At 37.8% G+C, this 27,259-nt stretch overlaps 1 protein-coding gene across 1 annotated transcript; it reads left to right on the top strand.

The window, feature by feature from the left end:
- LOC150080540 (methylmalonyl-CoA epimerase, mitochondrial-like) lies at positions 1-27,020 on the top strand. The gene is made up of 3 exons (XM_090381109.1): positions 1-439; positions 15,811-16,023; positions 26,677-27,020. Exons 2-3 carry the CDS (start codon positions 15,832-15,834, stop codon positions 26,989-26,991), a joined length of 507 nt encoding a protein of 168 aa, XP_090237235.1. The 5' UTR covers positions 1-439; positions 15,811-15,831; the 3' UTR covers positions 26,992-27,020.
- Positions 27,021-27,259: the final 239 nt, after the last annotated feature.

Here is a 27,259-nt window from a genome sequence, read left to right as displayed (position 1 = left end):
TTGGCGCTGACAGTTTACTGGACTTAGTAGTAACTAATCTGTGGTTTAGTGAACTGCACAGGGAAGTAAGACATTGAACGGTTTTTAATACTCACAGAGTAATAATATCTTACTACTCTGTGTCATGCAGTTGTGTATTGATACTTCCGTTTTACAGCAATGAGAAAAATTCCGCGTAAGCCTTATATATATAACATTGCCCATAAATCCGTAGTTTCATGTCTTATCGGGCTGACTGTCGTAGGAATGGGGTTTTGTGGTCTACAGGTTTATAATTATTTCGCAGTTGTTCGGCCCCGCAGATTGGCTTCAGAGCGACAACTTCTCAAAGAAAACGAGGAAATGTTTGCTAGCGATAATCCTAAGGATGTTGCGACAACGTTGAAAGCATAAGAGTTTTTTTGACGAGATAGTGAGGACGGCTAGTTTACCTGAGATTGTAAGCATAAACCTTTTAGCCTATTATTATTATTTACCCATTTTAAGTTTGTTATAGGAATACATAATCTGTGAACATTGGTTCAACTTTAAAGTGGGAACACTGTGGGGGGGGGGAATCGTTGATAAAATTAGTAATTAAAGAACGATTTGGTACAAGATTTCATCATTGAATAAAATCTTACTATGTAATCTTCAGAGTTTTGTGATCTTATGCGAATGATTCAGCTGAAGTATTTCGACCTTTTCATACGAAAAATGGATTATGCCGATATTATTATACAATAATATTGGCATAATTAGAGCTTGTACGCAGGGTGCCATAATACATAGCACTCTAATGTTTTTAAATATAAAATTTGCTGAAAATAACGCATTTCTGTACCTCATGGGCACATGAATTTTTGCCCCCCCCCCAATTCCCAAAACATCACATATTGATTGTACCGCATACGACATAATAGCATCGGCAATTTTATATCCCTTAATATTCATTTTTGTTTTTGCCATTCAACTTTATAATGGTTAAGAAAGCTAAATAATATTTGTATGAGTAGGGCAAAGCATAATTTTTATATGTATCTGCAGAGGCGGACTGGCCATAAGATTTACTGAGAAAACCCAGGAGGCTGGTGCGATTTTGGCCATAAACACTAGTATGGGTCCGTTATAAGCTCATACACTTGCTTTCTTGCATCACATGCCACTACTACTACTACTACTACTACGTTTTCCACGGTAAGAATTTTTTGACCTAGTCCGCCTTCTTGTAGCTGGGTCAAACAGAAATGGCAAACGAGAAAGTTTCCACAAAGCGCATCATCATAGAACATCTCATATTATGAATTACTTGAAGTTGCCTAGGCCCAATCATAAAATAAAAATAAACCGCACTTCTGCAAAGAAAAAAAAAAAAGCGAGTTTTTCTAGGTTGAGTGGCAAAACCTTCGATACCATTGTTATGACAGTTGCCTCATCGTTTGTTGACTAGGCGCTCTGGTCTAAGTGACTTAATTAATCGATATGAGAGATTCCAAACGGTGCGAGAACATTTAATTAAAATTTAATTAAGAGTTATGAAGCTTCATACCACAATAATATGAACAAGTAGTACAAAACTATATGGTAAAATCTAATTATTGACTTTTCCTTTTCCTCCCGTAGGTCATGTTTAGAAAGCTTATGAAATCTCAATATGCTCATTATCTTCACTCAGTGGAAATTGAACTTACTCATAATTTCAATTCCAGACCATTATGGTGCTATCAAGAACTTCCAGAATTCCTATGTTAACTAATGATTCAAATAGTTCAAGCAGTTGTCCTCTTGTTGCTAATCTTTTTGCTACTCAGTTTTTGAAACTTTGTTCTCCTGAACAGCAAAAATCTTTTATCCATTTGAATGTAATACCACTGACTGTTTTGATAAATTAGTTCTCACTACTGATGATGTCCAGTCAGCCATTTCTCATCTTAAAGATTTCACTGCTTCTGGTCATGATACCCTTCCTTCTCTTTTCTTCAAGAAAAGTGGTTCATCTCTAGTGCCAATTCTTACAAATCTCCTCGATTGTCTTCTCCATGGTGGTTACCCCTCAGTGTTCAAAGAGGCCTGTATCATCCCGACATATAAAAAACAGGATTATAAAGCTATGCCTAGCAACTCTACTTATCACTATACTGAATACAATTGCAAAAATTTTTGAACTCTTACTTTACAAATCTTAGTTCCTACCATTACTCTTATCAATAATCATACAGATGATTATTGATAAAAGGATGGAGGTAGGTCTGCTTTTCTTCCCAGGAAATCAACTGTTTCAAATCTGGCCTTTAATTTGGACAAAGGAAATCAGATTGATTTGCTTTCCCTTGATATTTCACATGCATTTGACTCTGTTCACATCAATCTTTTGCTCTTCAAGCTTTCATCTTATGGTCTATGACCCCCTTTACTGGATTTTCTTGATTCGCTGCTTGAAGTCGTAAACTATCTGTAATAAGCTATGACACTTCAACTCTGTTTACTGTTTTGCAAGGTGTTCCTCAAGGATCTACTTTTTTTTTTGATTACATTAATGATCTGTCAACTTTATTTCAGCCTATCAAGGTTTAATATCATCTGCATAGAGTTGCCATGAGTGGCAACTCTATGCAGATGATATTAAACTTTAATGTTATCTATTCTTCAGCTGACAGTGATGAGCTCCAAACTATCTTCATTCCCTCTCACTCTGGCCCAATAAAAATTACTTGGTTTTAAACCCATTAAAATGTAAATTGTCACTTTTGCTTGAATTGTGCAGTTAGACCCTCCATCTTTACTGATTATTATATTGGAAACTCTGATTGCAAGTACTAATATGTTCAAGGTGTCCTATTCCAATTGACCTTCATCCTTCTTGCCATGTTAATCACTTAATATCTCAGACTTCCAAACTTCTTAGCACTTTTCCTTGGTGTTAAGAGTGAAAAAAGTTAGAATTCTTCTCCACAAGCAGCTTATACTTCTCATTTTTGATTATTGTCATATTATTTGGTTCCCACAACAGGAATATCTTTCTCACAGACTTGAGCGAATTCAAATTAAATTCATTAAATTGTTATGCTTTTGAGGTCATCTTGCCTTTCACTGTTGAAATTGTATGGCTCTTTGTCGTTGCTTCAGAATCATTCCTCTTCACTCCAGACGGCAACTCCATGGGTCTGTTTGAGATTTTATTGGAACTTTTCACCTGTATTGATAGGAAATGAAGTGTTTCAGGGATATATGTAGCATAAAATTGTATTTTTATTGAAAGTTATCAGGTTTGTGATAGAATTTACTGTTAAGGGTAAATAAGAGTTTGTATATTTTCTAAAATACAAAATGCAGTTTTGGACGTCTGTGTGGTGATCTCTAATAATGGGTTTCGGCCACTCCTCCAAGATAGCAGTGCAGGTTTCTGCTTTTGCCTTTCCATTAATAAACTTAATTCGCCCCACCCCTCTGCTTGTTATGCATTCCCAGACCATCTGACCGGTGGAGAACTTTGCAGTCGGTGCTATGATTTTTTTTTTTTTTTTGATTTGGTAGTTGTTGGCGCATCGGCTTCTGTGGCCATATTGCACCTCCCAAGGTTTTTGCAGTACTTTGATCCAAGCCCGAGGCGGGAATCGAACCCGGTGCTATGCAGTCAGGATGGTATGCCTCCGATTTTAGTCTTCTGACATATTGCTTCCCATTCGAGCCATGCAGGTTGAATTTTGATTCATCAGAAAAGATGGTGTCCCATTGCTCTTTTGTCCATGAAATGTGTTATCAAAGATAAGCATAAGAGTAGTAAACTATTATTTACGAGATACAGTGGCAGACAAAAAACTGCATCACTTGTGAATTTTGCAAATGTTTTGCACTGCATTGTGTGACTTGCTTCTTCCTCAACAAATGAGGAAGAAGCAAGTCGCTTCTTCCTCATTTGTTGGGTCAACAAAGGCTTCTTCTTGGGCCAATAGGCATGCAGACCACATTCCTAAAGCTGGCTTTGGATAGTTTGCGCACTTGTTTCAACAGCAGAGGCCATCTCAAAGTCCAGTTTTAGATCAGGAGCACTAGCATGGCAATTACAAAGGCATAGCCGTTTCAAATATGGATCTTTGGAAGGCGTAGTCACTCTCTTACAGCCTGATCCAGGTCTTCTCTTCACATCACCAGTTTCATGCTTTAATTTCAGCACCTGGGATTCCGTTGGCAGCCTATTTTATCAGCGATAGCACATGTAGAAAGCCCTTCCTGGGCCAGAGCAACAGCTACACTTTTTTTCTTGGTGTCAGTCGAACATATGGAGCCATGCTTACACCTCCGCAAAACAGGATACTAACGAACATGTATACCCTTCCAACACCGTATTTATAGAAATGGCTGATGCAGTACCTTGCATCAGCCATTATCTATAATTACTGTTGATGCGATAGAAGTGTTATCTGACGGAATACCTTTGCTTTGCGACAAACAAAATGATTAATCAAACAATATCTTATGCGTTTCACTACAGATGTTACTTTTTTTTTTTCAGATGATGCAGTTTTTTTGTCCACCACTGTATAAAACAAGACTGTGTTTTAGAAGGATTGAAATTAACTAAATTATCTTTGCCCCATTGGGGAATTACGTGGAGACCAGCATGTAAGGAATTGGTAGTGGATATTCAAGCAGTTGAAACTATTTTTGCAGGGCAAGGTTTCTTAAGGTAGAAAATGGAATGCAGTGTGCTGTAAACTGGAAACTAATTCCAGTCAGTGGAAGCAGTTCATTAATAGACAAGAGTGGGAGAAAGATATGAACCTCAGGTAATACCAGCATTAGTGGAGAAGTTAGGGACAGGGAACCATCTATCATCATTTGTAGAAAGCAGTCAGAGAGAAAACTGGACACTCCATTGAAAAAAAAAAAAAAAAAAAAAAAATGTGTCTACTCTGTACGAATGAAAGATGTTTTATTTTATGTAAAAACATCCCTAGCTCGGATGAGGTTAAAGAGTTGGGCCTTCATAGTCGTTACGTCTGCAGTTGGAAATTCTGAAAGCAGTAACAGATAACTTTCTGGAGTGCACAATTTTACCTCTTCATACCATAATCAATCACAGATATCACAAACAGCTCCAAATATATTTTTCAGAAATTGTCATTCAGGTTTTTTATTGGAGTTAGTCATGTTTGATGTTCTTGTAAATGATTTTATGCTCGACTACTGTTGAAACTTGTGGTCTACAACAGACAGTTGAACTGAAATATGATTTTGTTTCTTTTTGGATGATGCAATCGAAGCTGGTTGTTGCAGTATACTTTGTCTAGCTGGTTCAGAAATCAATTGAAAAATAATTCATTTGAACTAAAATTTTCTGGATTGAAATCTTCAGGAATTTCTTGAATGTAATTTTGTGATTTTAATGGGCCAGCTTCTTGATCTTGAGAAACAGATTTTATTAAATTATTTTTTTTCGTCCTCTGTTTTTCAGCTCTTTCTTTTGTAGACATGGGAAGCTTCTTCAGTGGCTTTGAAGCTTTTATTCTTGCATAATATTACTACCCACTATTTCCTGTACTGAATGAACGTTAGTGACTGAGTTAGCATCATTTAGGAGTTTGGTATAAGAATTTGAGGTATTACTCAAAACACCAAAGGCAGATATTGTTGGGATGTCAGAGATTGTGGTGTCACACAGATATAAGGAATGCAGAACTGGAATTTGGGGAGTACAATGTGTATAGGAAGGGAGGAGGGCTTATGCTATTAGTTAAGAAATGTAAAATCCAAGGAAGTGAAGCCAGTCAACATCGCTGGACAGTGCAGTGTTGAATCAGTTTGGTGTGACATAAGCATTGGGAGATCAAATTTGAGAGTAGGAGTGTGTTATAGGACGAGGTTAAAGAGTTGGTGGAGAAGTTAGGGACAGGGAACCATCTATCATCACTTGCAGGAAGCAGTCAGAGAGAAAACTGGACACTCCATTAAAAAAAAAAAACTCTGACTCTGAGTATAATAAGAAACTGTACAGGGAAATAGTGGGCCAATAAATCAGTCTTATAAGGGGGAAATTTTAATTTCCCAGATATTGACTGGAATTTGTGAGTTAGTCACTCACACACTAGCAAGACTTTTGTGGATTTATTGGATGATTGTTTTCTACATAAGCATGTTTGAGAGGCAATTAGAAGGAGTAATACTCTTGATCTGATTATCAGTAGTGATTCTTCATGCATTAAGAATCTGCAGAAAAAGGAACCACTAGGTGGCAGTGATCAGTGTGCTGAAGTGGGATTTACTCAAAGAAGTAACTACCATCAGGGGTAAAGGGAAGGGTTTTTGCTTTCGTAAAGGTGACTATGGTGGTCTGAGACAGTATTTAAATTCTATATGGTGGGGCCAACTGATGATGTTACCAACAGCAAATTCAAAATGGAAAGCATTCAAAGAATTTATCTTGGAAGCTACTAGGCTTTACCTACCAACTAAGAAATATTGTTCAAGGTTTAGGCCTAAATGGATATCAGATGAACTAATGAGACATATGGCAGAAGAAAAATGCATGGGATACATATAAATTAATGGGTGACATGGAAGCCTATGATAGATAAAAGCTGGTCTGTAACAAAGGCAGATTATGAGAAATCTTTGGCAAAGTATGGAAAGAAAAACAACAAAGAGTTCTTTATCTATGTAAAGGGATGAATGTAAAGGGAGAAGGAAAGGGATGAATCAGATTGGTTCACTGGATATTGATGGTTTAACTGTTGATGATCCTGCTCAGTTAGCTAACAAACTAAATGAGTATTTTGCATTTACATTCACACATGAGTTATTCGGGGAGGGGAATGCCGGCGGGGAGTTAAACTCTGGCAGTGAGCTATATGATTTTGTAATAACTGAGAAGAAAGTGGAGGAGAAATTGTTGAAGATAAACATAAAAAAGGCACCCGGGGTGGAAAGTACCCATGGACTGGAGATGTGCAAATGTGACCCCAATTCGCAAAGGAGGATCAAAGGACAACACAAGTAATTATAGACCTGTTAGTGTAACTTCTGTTCTAGGAAAATTAATGGAGGCATTGGTTAAAGAAGCACTGCAGGATCATCTAGACCAGACTTTAGTTATAGCTTGGCCACAGCATGGTTTTGTTAAGGGAAAGTCTTGCCTGACCAATTTGATTGCATACTATGATGTGGTCACAAAGGAACTGGATGCAGGGAATAACTTTGATATCATATATTTGGATCTTAGAAAGGCTTTTGATACTGTTGCACATAGAAGACTGCAGAACAAATTAGAGCAGTGTGGCATTGGAGGCAAATTGCTGCTATGGATAAAGGGATGGTTGAGTGGGAGAAGACAGAGTGGTAATCAATGTACACTGCTAACCGTGGACTAATGTTATTACTGGAGTCCCTCAGGGTTCAGTGTTGGGTCCATTGTTGTTTTCTGTATTTATAAATGATATTGATGATGGTATATCAAGCTTAATGTCCAAGTTCGCAGATGATACGGAGGTTGGCTGGGTTGTTAAGGACACTAATGACAGTACGCTGCTGCAACATGGTCTAGAAAAGTTGAGCAGATGGGCTGAGAGGCGGCAAATGAAGTTTAACATTGACAGATGTAAAGTACTACATATGGGAAGCAGTAATCCCAGAGTAACGTATCAACTCTGTGGCACTACACTGACAGTGGTAGAGAACGAAAAGGACCTGGGGGGTATTTGTGCAGGCAGATATGAAGTTTTCTGAGCAGTGCAGACAGTCTGCAAGAGTAGCTCATGGTGTCTTGTCAATGATATATAGGAATTTTTCTAGCAGGGATAAGGAGGTGATTATGCCCTTCTATAAGGCAATGGTCAGGCCACACCTTGAGTACTGCATACAGGTCTGGAGGTCTCATTTTGAGAAGGATGTAGAGCTATTGGAACGAGTACAGAGAAGGGCAACAAGATTAGTGAATGGAACAAAGGGTTTCTCTTATGGAGAAAGGCTTAAGTTTTTGATCGAGGTGATCTGATTGAGGTGTATAAAGCCTTGAATGGTTTGAGTATTCTCAATGCTGATGGGATTCTTCGTCTTGCTCAGAATAATCTCCTGAGAGGGCATAAATTCAAATTGAGGAAAGACAGATGTAGGATAGATGTGCGGAAGTTTGGCTTTAGCCAGTGGGTAGTTGGTTGGTGGAACAGACTTCCATCCTTTGTTGTGTAAGTTGATAGCCTAAATAAATTTAAGGCTATTTTGGAACAAATGGAGGGGTGAAATGGGAGCTTTTTTTTTTTTTGGCTGATACTGCATAAGCTTGCTTTCTTGCATCATATGCCTCTACTAATGCTAATTTGACCTAAGGAGTGTTTGGAGTAATGTCATGCAAATTTTTTAGCTTTAGACCCCTTTTGATTCCTAGTTTTCTGGGGTATCTCAAAAGTAAAATATTTTCTTTTATTGTTCTCAGTAATAAAACATTGTGATCAACAAATAAAGAAAAGTTCTAAACTGTGTTCAAAATTTGCTCTTCTATGCTTCAGTGTGTGTGTAGATTGATTTTTAAAATAAAATTAAAAATCAGTTCACTTGTCACCTACCCTCATGATCTAAGGGATGATTCAGGCTGGTGTGGGTATGGTGTCTGGGTAGCCTTGGCATCCCGCTCCCGAGCACATTTATTGCTTGGTGGTTAGTGAGCATCCCATTTGGGTCTCAGTGGTGGTTGGGGAGCCCATTCACTGAACTAAAATAATAAAAATCATGATAAACTTCCCTTAGGGGCCCAACATGGTCCCTATTTGCATATACAAATGGAGAAACAGATAATGCTAATGCAGCAAAGAGACCCCGAACTGAAATACCATCGGAGCCTAACACAAGGTTTTTAATCATCCATTCTAACAGCAAAAAACCTATTGGGAAAATGTCGCATTTTTTTTTATACAGAAGAGGTTAGCAGGTTCCACTAAATTAAGAAGCTTCATTCTGGGGACCTCTTCATTGAAACCAAAAATGGCGGCCACTCTGAGCAGCTATTGTGAACACCATCAACCAGAGGAATACTGATGACTGTAACACCACATAAGATACTAAATTCATCGACAGGTGCCATTTCAAGGTGAGACTTTTTGAGATTACTGAGGAGGAAATCTGCTGTGAACTAAATGCATAGGGAGTGATTGCTGTTAAAAGAATTTCTGCATATAGGGATGGGAAACTTATTTCCACCAGAAACATTATCCTGATGTTCAATTCGCCATTGTCTCCTAATGAGATCCTAGTTGGCTACATCAGTTGTCCAGTGCATCCCTTAAAGTGTCTCAAATCCCTTACTGTACTTTAGGTGCTAGAAATCTGGACACTCACAAATGGCTTGCCATGGAGTCTTTGCATGCACAGATGTGCTGCAAAGGACCACGAAACATGTTCAGCTACAAACTCACTTGCATTAACTGCCACGGGAGACACCCAGCTTACTCATGAGTATGCCAGAGGTGTAAAGAAGAAAAATAACGACTTAAGGCAGAGCTGAGCAATAGTAAGGCACATGCCGCAAAAAAGCAAGCATATATAGCATCAGCTAAAAAAAAAAAAAAAAAAACAAACAAATCTAATTTCACCCATCCACTCACTCCAAATGTTTGTCTAGTTGCAATAATAATAGTGATAATATTACAATTTGATACACTGCAATGTTGCCTTTCACGGCCATCAGGTCAGCGGTTCTGCCTTAAATCTATTTAAGCTATCAACTTCTGCAACGACAGATGGAAGTTTGTTCCAGCAATCAACCACATGCTGGTTAAAAGCAAACTTTTGCACATCTATCCTACAACTAACTTTCCTCAATTTGAATTTATGCCCTCTCAGGAGATTATTCTGAGCAAGAGGAAGAATCCCATCAGCATTGGGCATGCTCAAACCATTCAAGGCTTTATACACCTCAATCAGATCAACTTGCAGGTGCCTAGTTTCCAGAAGCTACAACTTACAGAATTTTAGCCTCTCCTGGTAAGAGAACCCTCCCTTTGTTCCTCTCCCCAATCTTGTTGCCCTTCTCTGCACTCACTCCAGCAGCTCTACATCCTTCCTAAAATTTTGGGTATTTTGAAAATCCTACCATGGCCAATTTCTTAACCTTCAAAAGTGCTTGTGCCAAAGCATGCTATATTTGCTGCCAGAGACAAAAGGGATTGTGAATCCACTTTACATCTGCTATATTATTCAGTCTACCAGCTCTAAAGTTGTTTGGGACAAAATGTAGAATATGAACGGTAAATATACATCACACCCTTCATTTGTTCTGGAATATAAGGGATGCATTTTCGCTGATCTAATTATAATAGCTAATGCTCTTGGGGGAACTTTTGCCAAAAGTTTCCCCAAGAACTCTTACTCCCTAGAGTTCCTGGTGCTGAAAGACAAACAGAACAGCATTCAATTAACTTCAAATCTAAGGATTCTCATCCCTATAATGCACTCTTCACCATAGAAGAGTTAAAAACAGCTTAAGTCTTACCAAGCAAATGCTACTTGACCAGATTTCTAGAAGAGCACTTTCCTGGCATAAAGCAATTGTGCTTGCCTTTCCCAAGCCAAGAAAAGATCCCAACAAACTACCATCCTATCTGACTAGCTGTCTGTGCAAAATCCTGGAGAAAATGGTCAATACCTGCCTAGCATTAGTAGAGGCATTTGATGCAAGCTTATGCAGCATCAGCCAAAAAAAAAAAAAAAAAAAAACCTCCCACTTCACCTCTTTGTTCATTTGAAATACCTGTCCAGCTGAGCCTTAAATTTATTTAGGCTATCAACTTCCACGACAAGAGATGGAAGTCTGTTCCACCAACCAACTACCTGCTGGCTAAAGGCAAATTTCCGCACGTCTATCCTACATCTGTCTTTCCTCAGTTTGAATTTATGCCTTCTCAGTTGATTATTCTGAGCAAGAGGAAGAATCCCATCAGCATTGAGCATGCTCAAATCATTCAAGGCTTTATACACCTCTATCAGATCACCTCGCTGGTGCCTAGTCTCCAGACACTGTAATTTGCAAAACTTAACCCTTTCTTGGTAAGAGTACCCCTTTGTTCCATTCACTAATCTTGTTGCCCTTCTCTGTTCTCGTTCCAGCAGCTCTACATCCTTCTTGAAATGAGGCCTTCAGACCTGTAGAAAGGTCTGGCCTGACCATTGCCTTATACAAGGGAATAATCACCTCCTTATCCCTGCTAGAAAAATTCCTGTATATCATTGACAAGACACCATGAGCTACTCTTGTAGCCCGTCTGCAGTGATCAGAGAACTTCATATCTGCCTGCACAATTACCCCCAGGTCCTTTTCATTCTCTACCACTGTCAGTGTAGTACCACAGAGTTGATACATTGCTCTGGGATTGCTGTTTCCCATACGTAGTACTTTACATTTGTCAATGTTAAACTTCATTTGCCACCTCTCAACCCCATCTGCTCAACCTTTCCAGATCCTGTTGCAGCAGCATACTGTCAGTAGTGTCGTTAACAACCCTGCCAACCTTTGTATCGTCTGCAAACTTGGACATTAAGCTTGATATACCATCATCAATATCATTTATAAATACCGAAAACAATAATGGACCCAACACTGAACCCTGAGGGACTCCACTAATAACATTAGTCCACGATGAGCAGTGTCCATTGATTGATTACCACTCTGTCTTCTCCCCCTCAACCACCCCTTTATCCATAGCAGCAATTTGCCTCCAATGCCACACTGCTCCAATTTGTGCAGCGGTCTTCCATGTGCAACAGTATCAAAAGCCTTTCCAAGATCCAAGTATATAATATCAAAGTTATTCCCTGCATCCAGTTCTTTTGTGACTGCATCATAGTATCCAATCAAATTGGTCAGGCAAGACATCCCCTTAACAAAACCATGCTGTGTCCAAGCTATAACTGAAGTCTTGTCTAGATGATCCTGCAGTGCTTCTTTAACCAGTGCCTCCATTAATTTTCCTGGAACAGAAGTTAAACTCACAAGTCTATAATTACTTGTCGGCCTTTTATCCTCCTTTGTGAATTGGGGTCACATTTGCACATCTCCAGTCAGTGGGTACCTCCCCTGAGTCCTATGAAGCTCTCATAATTATGGCTAAAGGTTTGCTTACTTCCTCTGCTGCCTCCTTTAATATAACTGGATAGATCCCATCCACCCCAGGTGCCTTTCTTGTGTTTATCTTCAACAATTTCTCCTCCACTTTGCTCTCAGTTATTACAAGATTCTCTAGCTTACTGCCAGAGTTGAATACACCTCTGGTATTCCCCTCGCTGAATAACTCCTCATGTGTGAATGTTGATGCAAAATATTCATTTAGTTTGTTAGCTACCTGAGCAGGATCATCAACAGTTGACCCATCGATATCAAGTGGACCAATCTGATTCAAACCCTTCCTTCTAGAGTTTACATAAGTAAAGAACTCTTTGCTGTTTTTCTTTGCATCCCTTGCCAAAGATTTCTCGTAATCTGCCTTTGCCGGTCTAACCTCCTTTGAAACTTGGTTACAGATCAACTTGTATCTATCATAGGCTTCTGTGTCATGTGTTAATTTATATGTATCCCATGCATTTTTGTTCTCTGTCATATGTCTCATTAGTTCATCTGACATCCATTTAGGCCTAAACCTTGAACAATATTTCTTAGCTGGTATGTAAAGCCTAGTAGCTTCCAAGATAAATTCTTTGAATGCTTCCCATTTTGAATTTGCTGTTGATAACATCATCAGTTGGCCCCACTGTATAGAATTTAAATACTGTCTCAGACCAACATAGTTGCCTTTACGAAAGCAAAAACCCTTCCCTTTACCCCTGATGGTAGTTACCTCTTTGAGTAAATCCCACTTCAGCACACTGTGATCACTGTCACTTAGTGGTTCCTTTATCTGCAGATTCTTAATGCATGAAGAATCACTACTGATAATCAAATCAAGAGTATTACTCCCTCTAGTTGCCTCCCGAACATGCTGATGTAGAAAACAATCATCCAATAAATCCACAAAAGCCTTTCTAGTGTGTGAGTGACCAACTCACAAATTCCAGTCAATATCTGGGAAATTAAAATCCCCCATTATAAGACTCTCTGATGTACTGGCCCACTCTATTTCCCTGTACAGTTTCTTATTATACTCATCAGAGTCATTAGGCCTATAGCACACTCCTACTCTCAATTTTGATCTCCCAATGCTTATGTCATACCAAACTGACTCGACACTGCACTGTCCAGCTATGTCGACTGGCTTCACTTCCTTGGATTTAGTGTTTCTTAACTAATAGTATAACCCCTCCTCCCTTCCTATCCTTTCTGTAGACGAATCAGGGATCAGTTTTAAGGGACTATGCTTTTTTGCCATCAAAGTGAATCCCATCACGAAACAACTTCCTCCAACTGTAAACTGTGCCTTCTATGTTGATTGATTATTTTAGCATATTCTCTCAATTCTGCAAAATGAGGGTAATCGAGAGACAACTCTGTTGTAGTCTCTCGATTGGCATTATTCACTGACCACCTGGGCTCATGGGCAGTTATTCACTGCCCAGAAGCTAAGTTGGATAACTGCCTATGAGTCTAGTGAAAAGGCCATTTGGATACATTTTCATTGCAACTGCAATCTCATCTAACTCTTGGTGGTTTTGACTGATCCACTTAATTGCTGCTCTATCATGCAATCTAAGTTAGATTACAGTCCCCATGTATATACATGCATCTGCTAGACTCAGTGTACTCTGATGGCTGGACCCCATCCACCATCAGGTGATTCGTATTGCCAGTGGAGCATTTTGAACTTCTCCAGTCCAAAGTCTCTGTCGAAGCATGTAAGCCACTGTTATTTCTTTGTAGGTAACACTTGTCTTTAAAGTATGCATTCAAACTAAAATCCCCTGCCAGATTATCCCACATAGACTATCTTTTTTGAGTCATTATAGAAAAATCTTTGTAACACCCATCAGACTGCCAACCGTCCCTTTGGTATTCATGTCTAGGAGCTGCTCAGAGAACTTAACATCACAGTAGACAACATTGCCCCATTGCCAAGGCTGGCATGCCTGAACACCACCGTCATTCAACTTCTCTGTTAACAAGTGGGGAAAGACCACCACTGAATTCTGTCTACCGACAGCTCTGTGCTGGCCACTGAGCCAAATACTCTGGCATCTTGCCCATCTCACTGATGGCTTGAGGTTAGAGTTATCTGTCAGGTCTGCCACAATCTTCCCAAATAATTAAATGCTTTATTTTCTCAATAGAGTTGTATGCTATTGAATTAGCCTTGGGCCACATTAAAACCCACAATTACCAAAGGTGTGTTGTGCATGTAGACTCTTTAATATTTGTAAAAGACTAAGAGAAGTTTACCTCGATATGATACGTAGAACACTTTCTTATGATACTCTCCAGAAACAAAAACAATGAAATCAAAAATCTTGCATTACAGTAATAAATAATTAAAAATCAATTTAATGCAATTAAATTGAGCATTATAGCTCTGGTTCATACTAACAGACTCTTTTTAAGTATACTACAGGCTTTATCAGGGATGAGATATAAGCCATATCCATTCCTGACCCGGGTTTAGCCTATGTTATATTCTCTTTTTGAATGTTCCTTTGACATCTGTTTCTGCTGAATCCCAAGCCACACTGCGATCAAGAGTAGTGAATTGGCTGCTGCAGCCAAGTCACCACAACCCCAGAACAACTGTACCCTGTTAGTCCACTATACAGACTACAGGAAATTAATACACAAAAGATTACTTTCCCACTGGCAACAGTCTTAGAATGGACAGGTTACAAACAAGGTCTATCAGATAAATCTTGTATTTGAACTCTGGCAGTCTATCTGTGCAGGAACCGCAGAGAGGAAGTTGTTTTTGCTCCCCTCTGCATAGGACACAGTCATCTTCATTCCTGCTGAGGGCAGATGGCCCTCCTATGTGTGTGCAATGTGACATCTTTTTATCCATAAGACATTTTATCCGAGTGTCCACTTTATAGGCATGAACAATGTTGTTTATCTTTTACTAATTTTAGCCATCTGACTGAGCATTATACAGTCATGTTTTATCTGACATTGTATCGGCTGTTTTTAGTTATTTAAAATGTACTGTTGTATAAATTTTTTACTATTAATATCCATGTAAATACACCATAATTTACCCATAAATTTAACTACATAAGTAGTGATGATATATTAAGGATTCCTTATGTGCTTTGATGTAACAACTAGATCATAAGTATAGTGTAACTTAATTTTCAACACTTTCCTCATAGTAATCCACTTGGTTTGATGAAACTTATAACAGATACATAGCAGTTATAAAACTTAAATTCTGTTTAATAGCTATTCGTAACTAAGTGTAATTATGAATTTAAAAAATAATAATAATAAATAATAATATTTAAAAATTGAGCTTTAAAACATTAAAATTTGCCTAAGAAAGGAAAGTGCACATTCCATTCTATAGTTGTCTTATTAAATTTGTGTATTAAAATGAGATAAAAGCTAATAGCTGCGCACGAGCGACTTTCAAAACCGTCCTCGGTTACCTTTAGTGGAAAGAGAAGAACACGCGAAGTACGTTATATACTGGTTAAGTTCCCGAAATGCTTTTCAGTGCATGTGGAAACTTTATATGTGCTAAATTCCAAATAGGAGAGAAGATTTTATATATATATATATATATATATATATATATATATATTTGGATAGTTGAGTAACCGGAATAAAATGATTATCTATTTATAATAGAGGTTTATAGAAGATAATATTTCTAAAGACAGTATTTGTTATATATTCTTTATGTGAAGTATAAAGGAAGACTTTGAATTCCAAAATAGGTCACAAAGAATTATCACTGCATGGCTTTCATAGTTAATTCAGCAAAGCTAACAAGATTAGTAACCACTTTGTACAGAACGACCAAAATGCTACATGCATCCAGTAATACATCCCAGAGATCTTGGCAAATTCTGAGAGTGAACCATATTGCTGTAGCTACGCCAAATTTGGATAAGGCAGTGGAATTGTACAAAGATGTTTTAGGCTTACCTGTAAGTAATTAATATTTTACACTCACCTCTTAATGTTTTATGTCCATGAATTAAGACTCAAAGGGATAAGTATATGTATCTCCCATCTTAAATTTATTTTGAAAAGTATTATATTAAACCTCCAAATGTATTATTTTAACCATAAACTTTGCCAATAGGATTTTTGGATTAAATGGCAAGAAGTAGATGAAAATGGAAAATTTTAAAAATTTATTCCTAATTCTTTAATTATATTACATAATAAGAACAAAAAACATTAGTAACATCAACCTTGTTATAGGAAAATTATTTATCTGATTGCTTTAAGATCATATTTTTTGGTTGTGAGGTGGGAAAAATAAAAGGCATCAAAATCTCTGTAGGGAAAATTAGCATTGTGGTAGAGTGGTGCTCTACCATGCTCTTTACTCAGAAACAGAATCTTAAGTTTTTTTACAGCTATACTTCACCACTTAAAATATAATTAATAGTGTACTTGAGAAACAAATGTCATACTTGAGGAACACTAAAATTCACTCAAATTTGGCAGTTTTTATTTTTGGTTGATTATTTTTATCAGTGTGCTACCTACTTGAGGGTTAACATTGGATGCATTCAGTTTTGGAACATGAAACTGAACACATCCCATGGGGTGGTTTATATCCTAACATATAAATATTTGTAGAACAACTTGGCACTAATAATATTAAGAGTAGGAGACCGGCAGAATTACTTAACAAGTACAGGTCACTGCTGAACAAAAGCCGTGAATTAGGGTTGAATTTGAAAGTGTCTGCAATTCTGCCCAGACACGATAGGAGGGAGTATATGATGAGAGCCTTGTCGATCGATTCGGCCGTGGAAAGATTGTGCAAGGCTCAAGGGGTAGAATATTTTTCAGCCTGGACTGTACTTGTTAACAGGAGAGATTGCTTCTACAGGGATGGGATACACTTAAATAGAAAGGGTGCAAGAATATTTGCTGATGCTATCGAGGCAGTGTTAGGTGGGTCGGAAAACTGCTAGCTTGGGGGGGAGACAAAGACCAATAGATTGACAGTAGCCACTAGCAGAGGTGAAAGAGATTCTTGCACTGCTTCTATTAGAATGAGCAGAAGCCTGAAAAACAAGATGCATGGTATTTCAGAGCCTGCTGCGAGCCATTGCGGTACAAGTAAACACATGGGTTGTGTTAGGGTAGCTAAGAATAGAAACAGGTGCAGGTATACTTGCGTGTACACCAGTGCTAGGAGTTTAGTAAATAAATTTGATGAATTTGAGGTATTGCTCAAAACATCAAAGGCAGATATTGTTGGGATATCAGAGACGTGGTGTCACACAGATATAAGGGATGCAGAACTGGAATTTGGGGAGTACAACGTCTACAGAAAGGATAGACAGGATAGGAAGGGGGGAGGGGTTATGCTATTAGTTAAGAAACACATAAAAACCAAGGAAGTGAAGCCAGTCAACATCGCTGGACAGTGCAGTGTTGAGTCAGTTTGGTGTAACATAAGCATTGGGAGATCAAAATTGAGAGTAGGAGTGTGCTATAGGCCTAATGACTCTGATGAGTATAATAAGGAACTGTACAGGGAAATAGAGTGGTCCAGTAAATCAGAGAGTCTTATAATGGGAGATTTTAATTTCCCAGATATTGACTGGAATTTGGTGGCTGGTTACTCACACACTAGCAGGGCTTTTGTGGATTTATTGGATGATTGTTTTCTACATCAGCATGTTCGGGAGGCAACTAGAGGGAGTAATACTCTTGATTTGATTATCAGCAGTGATTCTTCATGCATTAAGAATCTGCAGATAAATGAACCACTAGGTGGCAGTGATCACAGTGTGCTGAAGTGGGATTTACTCAAAGAGGTAACTACCATTAGGAGTAAAGGGAAGGGTTATTGCTTCCGTAAAGGTGACTACGATGGACTGAGACAGTATTTAAATTCTATACAGTGGGACCAACTGATGATGTTACCAACAGCAAATTCAAAATGGGAAGCATTCAAAGAACTTATCTTGGAAGCTACTAGGCTTTACATACCAACTAAGAAATATTGTTCAAGGTTTAGGCCAAAATGGATGTCAGATGAACTAATGAGGCATATGGCAGAGAAGAAAAATGCATGGGATACTTACAAATTAACACACGACACAGAAGCCTATGATAGATACAAGTTGATATGCAACCAAGTTACAAAGGAGGTTAGGCAGGCGAAGGCAGATTACGAGAAATCCTTGGCAAGGGATGCAAAGAAAAACAGCAAAGAGTTCTTTACTTATGTAAACTCTAGAAGGAAGGGGATGAATCAGATTGGTCCACTTGATATTGATGGGTCAACTGTTGATGATCCTGATCAGGTAGCTAACAAACTAAATGAATATTCTGCATCGACATTCACACATGAGGAGTTATTCAGCAAGGGGAATGCCAGAGGTGTATTCAACTCTAGCAGTAAGCTACAGAATCTTGAAATAACTGGGAGTAAAGTGGAGGAGAAACTGTTGAAGGTAAACACAAGAAAGGCACCCGGGGTGGATGGGATCTATCCAGTTATATTAAAGGAGGCAGCAAAGGAAGTAAGCAAACCCTTAGCCATAATTATGAGAGCTTCCTTGGACTCAGGGGAGGTACCCATAGACTGGAAATGTGCAAATGTGACCCCAATTCACAAAGGAGGATCAAAGGCTGACACAAGTAATTATAGACCTGTGAGCTTAACTTCTGTTCCAGGAAAATTAATGGAGGCACTGGTTAAAGAAGCACTGCAGGATCATTTAGACAAGACTTCAGTTATAGCTCAGACACAGCATGGTTTTGTTAAGGGGAAGTCTTGCCTGACCAACTTGATTGGATACTATGATGCAGTCACAAAAGAACTGGATGCAGGGAATAACTTTGATATTATATACTTGGATCTTAGAAAGGCTTTTGATACTGTTGCACATGGAAGACTGCTACACAAATTGGAGCAGTGTGACATTGGAGGCAAATTGCTGCTATGGATAAAGGGGTGGTTGAGGGGGAGAAGACAAAGAGTGGTAATCAATGGACACTGCTCATCGTGGACTAATGTTATTAGTGGAGTCCCTCAGGGCTCAGTGTTGGGTCCATTATTGTTTTCTGTATTTATAAATGATATTGATGATGGTATATCAAGCTTAATGTCCAAGTTTGCAGATGATACAAAGGTTGGCAGGGTTGTCAAGGACACTACTGACACTATGCTGCTGCAAAAGGATCTGGAAAGGTTGAGCAGATGGGCTGAGAGGTGGCAAATGAAGTTTAACATTGACAAATGTAAAGTACTACACATGGGAAACAGCAACCCCAGAGCAACGTATCAACTCTGTGGTACTACACTGACAGTGGTAGAGAATGAAAGGGACTTGGGGGTGGTTGTGCAGGCAGATATGAAGTTCTCTGAGCAGTGCAGACGGGCTGCAAGAGTAGCTCATGGAGTATTGTCAATGATATACAGGAATTTTTCCAGCAGGGATAAGGAGGTGATTATTCCATTGTATAAGGCAATGGTCAGGCCACACCTAGAGTACTGTATACAGGTCTGGAGGCCTCATTTCAAGAAGGATGTAGAGCTGCTGGAACGAGTACAGAGAAGGGCAACAAGATTAGTGAATGAACAAAGGGGTGCTCTTATGAAGAAAGCCTTAAGTTTTGCAAATTACAGTGTCTGGAGACTAGGCACCAGCGAGGTGATCTGATAGAGGTGTATAAAGCCTTGAATGGTTTAAGCATGCTCAATGCTGATGGGATTCTTCCTCTAGCTCAGAAAAATCACCTGAGAGGGCATAAATTCAAATTGAGGAAAGACAGATGTAGGATAGACGTGCGGAAATTTGCCTTTAGCCAGCGGGCGGTTGGTTGGTGGAACAGACTTCCATCCCTTGTGGCGGACGTTGATTGCCTAAATAAGTTTAAGGCTCAGCTGGACACCTATTTTGAACGAACAGAGAGGGGTGAAGTGGAAGTGGGTTTTTTTTTTTTTTTGGCTGATGCTGCATAAGCTTGCTTTCTTGCATCAAATGCCTCTACTAATGCTAATGCTAACTTTTAAAATCTCTAATTTGTTGTCTTGGATTTTAAAGCTGACTTAATCTGAATTAAAAAGTATAAAAAGCTCAGAAAGATGCAAATTAATGCCAGGATATGAATAGTTTATTAGAAATGTATTTTTGCATAAATTTGCATTGTTGTACAAATTTCAAAACCTAGGAATTTGTTTGTCATCTTCATCAGATGAAAACAACTCATGGAATTCATTGGGAGTTACATTTTTGGATTTATTTTTGGAGTTCTCAAACAGTAAACTTTTGAGATTATCAGTTTCTTATGGTAAACACAATTTTACATATTGGGGCATTGTTTGTAGAGAAGCCTTTGACTTTATAGTTATTGTTAAGTATCAAACAGACAACAAGGAAAGACTTGGTTACATAATCAGTCTCTCTTCAATTAAAAGCATTGTGGTCTATCTCACTTGTAGGTTTGAGGCTGTTGTCCGGATCATTTTTGTTATATTTAAGTTGAAATTTTTGAATTTAATGTTAAAATTAAACTAAGTGTTATCATTTAAATTTCATAATTTTTGAATTTAAATTTGTGTCATCAACTGCTTTTTTTTTTTTTTTTTTCTCATTTAGTAAGTTGTTTCCCATCCTTGGTTTGATTTAGTCTAAAAACATAATCATTGAAATTTCTGAAATGAATGTAAACCAGTTTTATTTTAAGAAAAAAAAATAAAAATAAAAAAACAGTTGTAGCAAGAGGATGTGCGATACAAATTATCCTACACATCTTGCTATTCCACAAAGCTGGATGTGTACTGAAGGGAATACGTTACATACATCTGTTATGTTGTTATTTTTACCCTTCAAATGAAATCAGATTGTCCTTGCTTCAGAAGTACACTAATGATATTTTTAGACAATACCAAGGATGGGAGACAACTTTTCCATTGATAAAAAAGCAGTTGATTGGGTAAAACTGTTAAATTTAGAAATCACAAAATCTGAGCTGTAATACTTTGTCCAATTTTAGCGTCAAATGGTGCCTTTTTTAATTGAAACACCCTGTATAGCATCAATAAGAGCAATATCACATTATTGCCTGTTCTTGTGGGTTTTGTGAGGACTATGTAAGGGAGTGCTGTATACATTTAGCACTTTAATTTCCTGTGTATTATAATAAAATGCCACAATCTAAATTTCTAAAAGAAAGAGCAAAACTAATTGAGTTAAAAAGTAGGCAGTAGTTCTTAATACAGGTTTTACTGGCATATACTATTACATGAGATGTGAAAGATGGCTGTGAAAAAAAAAAAAAAAAAAAATCAGCTTATACTGCAAATGCGACTGTCTGAATATTTAAGGCAAAAAATAAAAAGACATATGCCAGAATCTGATAATAGTTTTAAAAAAAAAAAGGAAGAAGGTGTAACCCCCCCTCGCTCTCAGGTTTTCTGCCTTGTCTCTGCTGTTTGCTGCCCTCTGTTTTATTTAAGCTATCAACTTCCACAACAACAGATGAAAGTTTGTTCTGGTAATCAACTACTTGCTGGCTAAAGGCAAACTTCAGCACATCTATTCTACAACTGTCTTTCCTCAGTTTGAATCTATGCCCCCTCAGGTTTGTGATCTGAGCAAGAGGAAGAATCCTATCAGCATTGAGCCTTCTCAAGGCATTCAAAGCCTTAAACACCTCAGTCAGATCACCTTGCAGATGCCTAGTCTCCAGATGTTGCAGTTTGCAGAACTGAAGCCTTTCTTCATAAGAGCACCCCTTCGTTCCTTTCGCCAATCTCGTTGCCCTTCTCTGTATCCAATCCAACAGTGCCACATCATTTACTGAAATGAGGCCCCCAGACCTGTATGCAGTACTCAAGATGTGGCTTGGCCATTGCCTTATACAATGGGATAATCACTTCCTTATACCTTCTAGCAAAATTCATATATATGATTGACAGAAACCCATGAGCTGTCCTGGCAGCCTGTCTGCACTGCTTGGAGAACTTCATATCTGACTGCACAACTACCTCCAGGTATTTTTCATTTTCCAATACCTTGAGTGTAGTACCATACAGTTCGTATATTACTCAGGAGTTACTCCCGCCCATATGCAGTACTTTGCGTTTATCAATGTTAAACTTCAATTGTCATTTCTCAGCTCATCTGCCTATCTTTTGTAGATCCTGTTGCAGTAGCATACTGTTATTAACCACTCTGCCAACCTTTGTATCATCTGAAAACATGGACATTAAGACTGATATGCTTTCATCAGTATCATTAATAAATACAAAAAACGACAATGGGTCCAGCACCGAATCTTATATAATTCCACTAAACATTAGTCCATGAAGAGCAGTGTCCATTGATAATCACTCTGTCTTCTTATATTCAACCATCCATTTATCCATATCAGTAACTTGCCCTTAATGCTACAGTGCTCCAATTTGTACAGCAGTCTTATGTGCAACAGTATCAAACACTTTCCTGAAATCCAAGTATATGATTTCAAAATTATTTTTTGCATCCGGTTTATTTGTCACTGAATCATAGTATCCAATGAAATTGGTCAGACAAGATCTCCTCTTAAAGAATCCATGTTGTGACTGAAGTATAACTGCACTCCTCTCTAGATGGTCCTGCATCACTTCTTTAACCAGTTACCCCATTATATTTCCTGGAACAGAAGTTAAGCTAATGAGTCTGTAATAATTACTCATGTCACCTTGTAATTGCCCTTTCACACATCTCCAGTCCACAGGGACCTCCCCTGAATCCAAAGAAGCTTTCCTTTGCTGCCTCTCTTAATATAATTGAATAGATCCCATCCATCCTATATGCTTTTTATGTTTAACTTCTGCAATTTCTCTTCCACTTTCCTCTCAGTTATTACAAAATTATTTAGGTCCCTGTTAGTTTGATAAACTTCTGCCATCCACTTCCCTAAAGAATTCCTCATGTGTGAATGTAGATGCAAAATGCCTGTTCGGTTTAGCAGCAACATGAGCAGGATCATCAACAGTTTCAATATCAATTGAACCAATGTGATTCATCCCCTTCCTTCTTGTGTTTACATAATTAAAGAAGTCTTTGCATCCTTTGACAAAAATTTCTCAATCTTCCTTGGCTTGCCTAACCTCCTTTGTGACTTGATTGCAGACTAGCTACCATAGACTTCTGTATCACCTGCATAATTTATATGCATCCCATGCATTTTTCTTCTCTTCCATGTCTCATTAGATCAGCTAACATCCATTTAGGTCTAAACCCTGAACAGTATTTTTTAGTTGATATGAAAAGCCTAGTAGTTTCTATGATTATTTCCCTGAATGCTCCCCAATTACAATTTTTATGCTGGTAACATCATTAGTTGGTCCCACTATATAGAATTACATACTGTAGTCCCCTTTATGAAAGCAAAAACTCTTCCCTTTACCTTTGATGGTAATTACATCTTTATAAATTCAACATCATTCCACTGTGATCACTGTTTCCTAGTGGTTCATATATCTGCAGCTTCTTAATGCATTTTTCACTAACCTGAGTGTAGTACCACACAGTGTACTGTTGGATTACTGCTACCAATATGCAGTACCTTGCATTTGTCCATGTTAAACTTCAGTTGCCATTTCTCAGCCCATCTGCCTAATTTTTCTTATAGGATCTGAGTTCAAATCATACTAAAAGGACTGGCAGAATTCTTAAAGACCTCTTCAATCAGGGCTGCAGTTAGCCACTCTCAGGTGGGGCAACAATCTTTTCCCTGTGAGTTGCAGAGTATTTTAGCCCACACAGTATGGAGGTTGACCTGTGAACACACCAGTGTTGCTTGATTTAGCTGAGGTGGTAATTGGTGGAGGGACAGAAGCACATGTGCTTGTGTTGACTATGGTTCAAGCCCAGAATGCAGTTAATGTTGTTTTTATTGTCAAAATAATTAGTCATAACCTCCTTTGACTACTATAATGGTCATGCCAGATTATAAAAAGAACTTGTAAAGACATAACATGATAAAGATATATATAAATTCATTGCACTATGACCAGAGTAGTTAATGCATCAAACTTCCGGAAATAACCAACTAACTCCCAGATATAGTTCTCTTATTACACTTACATCTCTTCTTTTTTTTTTTTTTTTTTTTTTTCTCTATTCCTGTCCTTTCCAAACTTGGAAAGGATGGGAATAGATGAGAGAAAAAAAATAGATAAACTTAATCCAATCCACTTTACCAAAAGCCTTCCTGATGTCATAAAGCACATTATATCTCTGCCAATTTCTAGTTTCCAGTCAGAATTTTTAGGTTTTCAGTTCCTCCTCATTCCACATCACATCTTTCTCTGAACTTGGTGCATTTTAGCCTTAGTTGCTAATGCGCCAATAAAATCCAAAACAAATCTCTGAACTTGTTAAAGATTGCAACTAATGATCAGTTTTTGTTTTAATCTTCTCCAGTATGGTCTAAGCTTTTCACCTTTGCTTTAATTCTCTTAAGAATTTTTAGAGGTATTTTTGAAATGTAGGGCATAGCCAGAAGTGTTTCAGATCTGCCAACAGCTCTTGTGAATGAGCTGTTGGCAGATCTGAAATGCCCACTGTCTCCATTTGTCTGCTCGCCAAAGGATTTTCTGAAATCCATCAGTTTTAATTGCAATAGAAAAAAAAATGAATAACAAGTAGAAATTTGAAGAAGGGAGAGATTAGGCTTAATTGTCTGTTCAATCTGTTATATCCTCCCTCTTTTTTTTCCATTGGGATTAAAATGGATTTCAGAAAGTTGTTTGGCAAATGTCTTTTGAAGTTGCTTGCAGATCTGAAACAGTTCTATTTTGTGTCCGGTCTTCCAGTTAAAATCAAGAATTTGTTGGAATTTCATCAGCACCTTGAGCTTTTCCTTACTCTGAGACGAGAGCTGAGCTTATCAGTTTTGGATAGAAATTTTATCTTATGAATGCTACTAAAGTTTTAAAAGAAAATTTTATGAACCAAGGCTAAGTAGGATGCTATCTGTTCAATAGGAAGTCACATTTTTCCTTATAAGTGCCTTCGTTCATAGTTAATCTATTGGGCCTTGCCATTTTAAATTGAATATATTGGTTACTGACAATATGCATTCCTAATGGTATTGCCAAATAACCTCTTGAACAACAAATAAGACCAGATTTCTAATATGTGATAATTGTATGTGCTGCATAGGTGTGTGTATTTGTAACAGTGTGATGTACAGGGTTGTACCAAAAGTAATGAACATCAAGCGATTATATTTGCACAAAATATTAGTGTATTGGAGTTGTCTCTCTGCCAGTGCCATCTATCCTTTCCATTAAGAATGCCGAGCTGGTGTGCATGCACACCACTTGAGTTCAACCTGTGCAGTTTAAGAAGAAGGCTGCCAGCAATGTTGTTTCATCAGTGTGAAATGATTGAATTCCTTATGAAGGAGGGAAAAATTCAATAGCAGATGTCTATTGGCAACGTTTTGATGCATATGGGGATGCCTGCACAAGTGCTAATTAACTGGTTGGCACCTCCGTAGCCAGGTGGGAAGGAGTAGCAGTGCGTAGCACATGCTTCTTGATTAGACCGGGGTTCGAGTCCGTCACCACCAAATACAGAGGATGCGGAAAGGTTAGGGAATGACCACTGCATATCCCCGAGCAATATGTCCTTATTTGCTAATGCTCCTAAAAACCAAATAACATAACAAGTGCTAATTGTGTAAAAATGGTAAAACATTTCAAGGATGAATATAGATATTGTTAATCAGCCATGCTGTGGTTGAATGAATACTGCTGAAAGTGAACTCAATCAGAAAGTGACTGCTGCTCAAAACACTGACTCTCGCCAAACTTTGTGGCAAACATATGGCAAAACATGTCATCATACAACACAACAGTATACCACCTCCACACACTGCATGTACAGACAATTGCGAAGTTCGTGTGGGAAGTGCACTATCACTTCCCCCCAACCCTAGACTGCTACCTTTTCGGACCATTGAAAAAGTACAAGGGCAAGCAATAAGTATGATGGTGAAGTTTAAAAAAGCCATGCATGTATGATTGCAAGGAATTGAAATACACTTCTACTAAAGTGGTAGTTTGAACCTTCTCCAACACTTCCAGAATGCAGTGATTTTGATGAATGTTGAAGTGCCCAAGTATTTCTGGGATTATTTGTTTCTATTTTTGTATTATTTTTATGTAAAATAAATTAGCTCACAATGTTAATTAGACTTGATAAGTTATAGCATATTATAGCAACAGATGTTATAGTAGTGGGGTACTACTTGGGAACCTTTGTCTCAGTTTTGCCACCACACCTGCTTGCTCATAACTCATATCATCAGATCCTGACAAAGTTGTACTCCAAGTTACAATGTGGTCTGGGTTTGTTTTACAGGAATGCATTTCTGACATGTCAGGTACTTGCTCTACTGTGTTTAAAATGTGAAGGGTCTTTTTTTTCTCTCTCTCCTTATGCAAAGGCATTTTACTTCTTAGTTATTTTAATACTTGAAATTAAACTATATCAGTTTCTCTAATTAAAATGAACCTAGTTAGCATAAATTCAGTATTTCTTAATAACATTTTTTGTCTTATTTTATTTATTTATTTTATTATTATTTTTTTTAACTTTTAGACAAGTGATGCTGTATCACTACCTGATCATGGAGTTAATACTGTGTTTGTAGAGCTTGGAAATACTAAGCTGGAACTATTACTTCCATTAGGAGATAAGAGTCCAATACAGAACTTTCTTGAAAAAAATAAGTCCGGCGGAATTCATCATATATGTTTAGAGGTAGACGATATTAGGGCTGCCATGGAAGACCTAAAACAACATAATATTCGTCTTTTGAATGAAACACCAAAGACTGGAGCCCATGGTAAGCCTGTGGCATTTTTGCACCCTAAAGATTGTGCAGGTGTACTAATTGAATTAGAGGAAGTATAAAATGGATTAGCAGATTATATATTCAAAAATATTTTCCCATAAAAACTGTAGTGCTAATCATATATGGTAGGTGCATTATAGGAAATGAATTGTGAGCTGTTCAGTTAACTAGATTTTGGCATCCTAATAGATATTAAAAGAAAAAAAAAATCAATTGAAAAATTGAACAGTTTAGTATAAATCTGCAATCGCATTTATACTGCAAAGGACCATTCAAAGCTATCGACATGAACTAAACAAATTCCAAGAAAGACTAAACTACTCAAAG

This window comes from Mastigoproctus giganteus, chromosome 9, assembly GCF_048544385.1.
Source record: "Mastigoproctus giganteus isolate SK-2022 chromosome 9, ASM4854438v1, whole genome shotgun sequence".
NCBI lineage: Eukaryota > Metazoa > Arthropoda > Arachnida > Uropygi > Thelyphonidae > Mastigoproctus > Mastigoproctus giganteus.
This window is presented reverse-complemented; position numbering and strand designations above follow the sequence as displayed.

Excerpts from the sequence above, each read along its gene's own strand:
- LOC150080540 (XM_090381109.1), top strand. The coding sequence starts at position 15,832 with ATGGCTTTCATAGTTAATTCAGCAAAGCTAACAAGATTAGTAACCACT. Across the intron at positions 16,024-26,676 it reads AAGATGTTTTAGGCTTACCT|ACAAGTGATGCTGTATCACT; the intron begins GTAAGTAATTAA and ends TTTAACTTTTAG.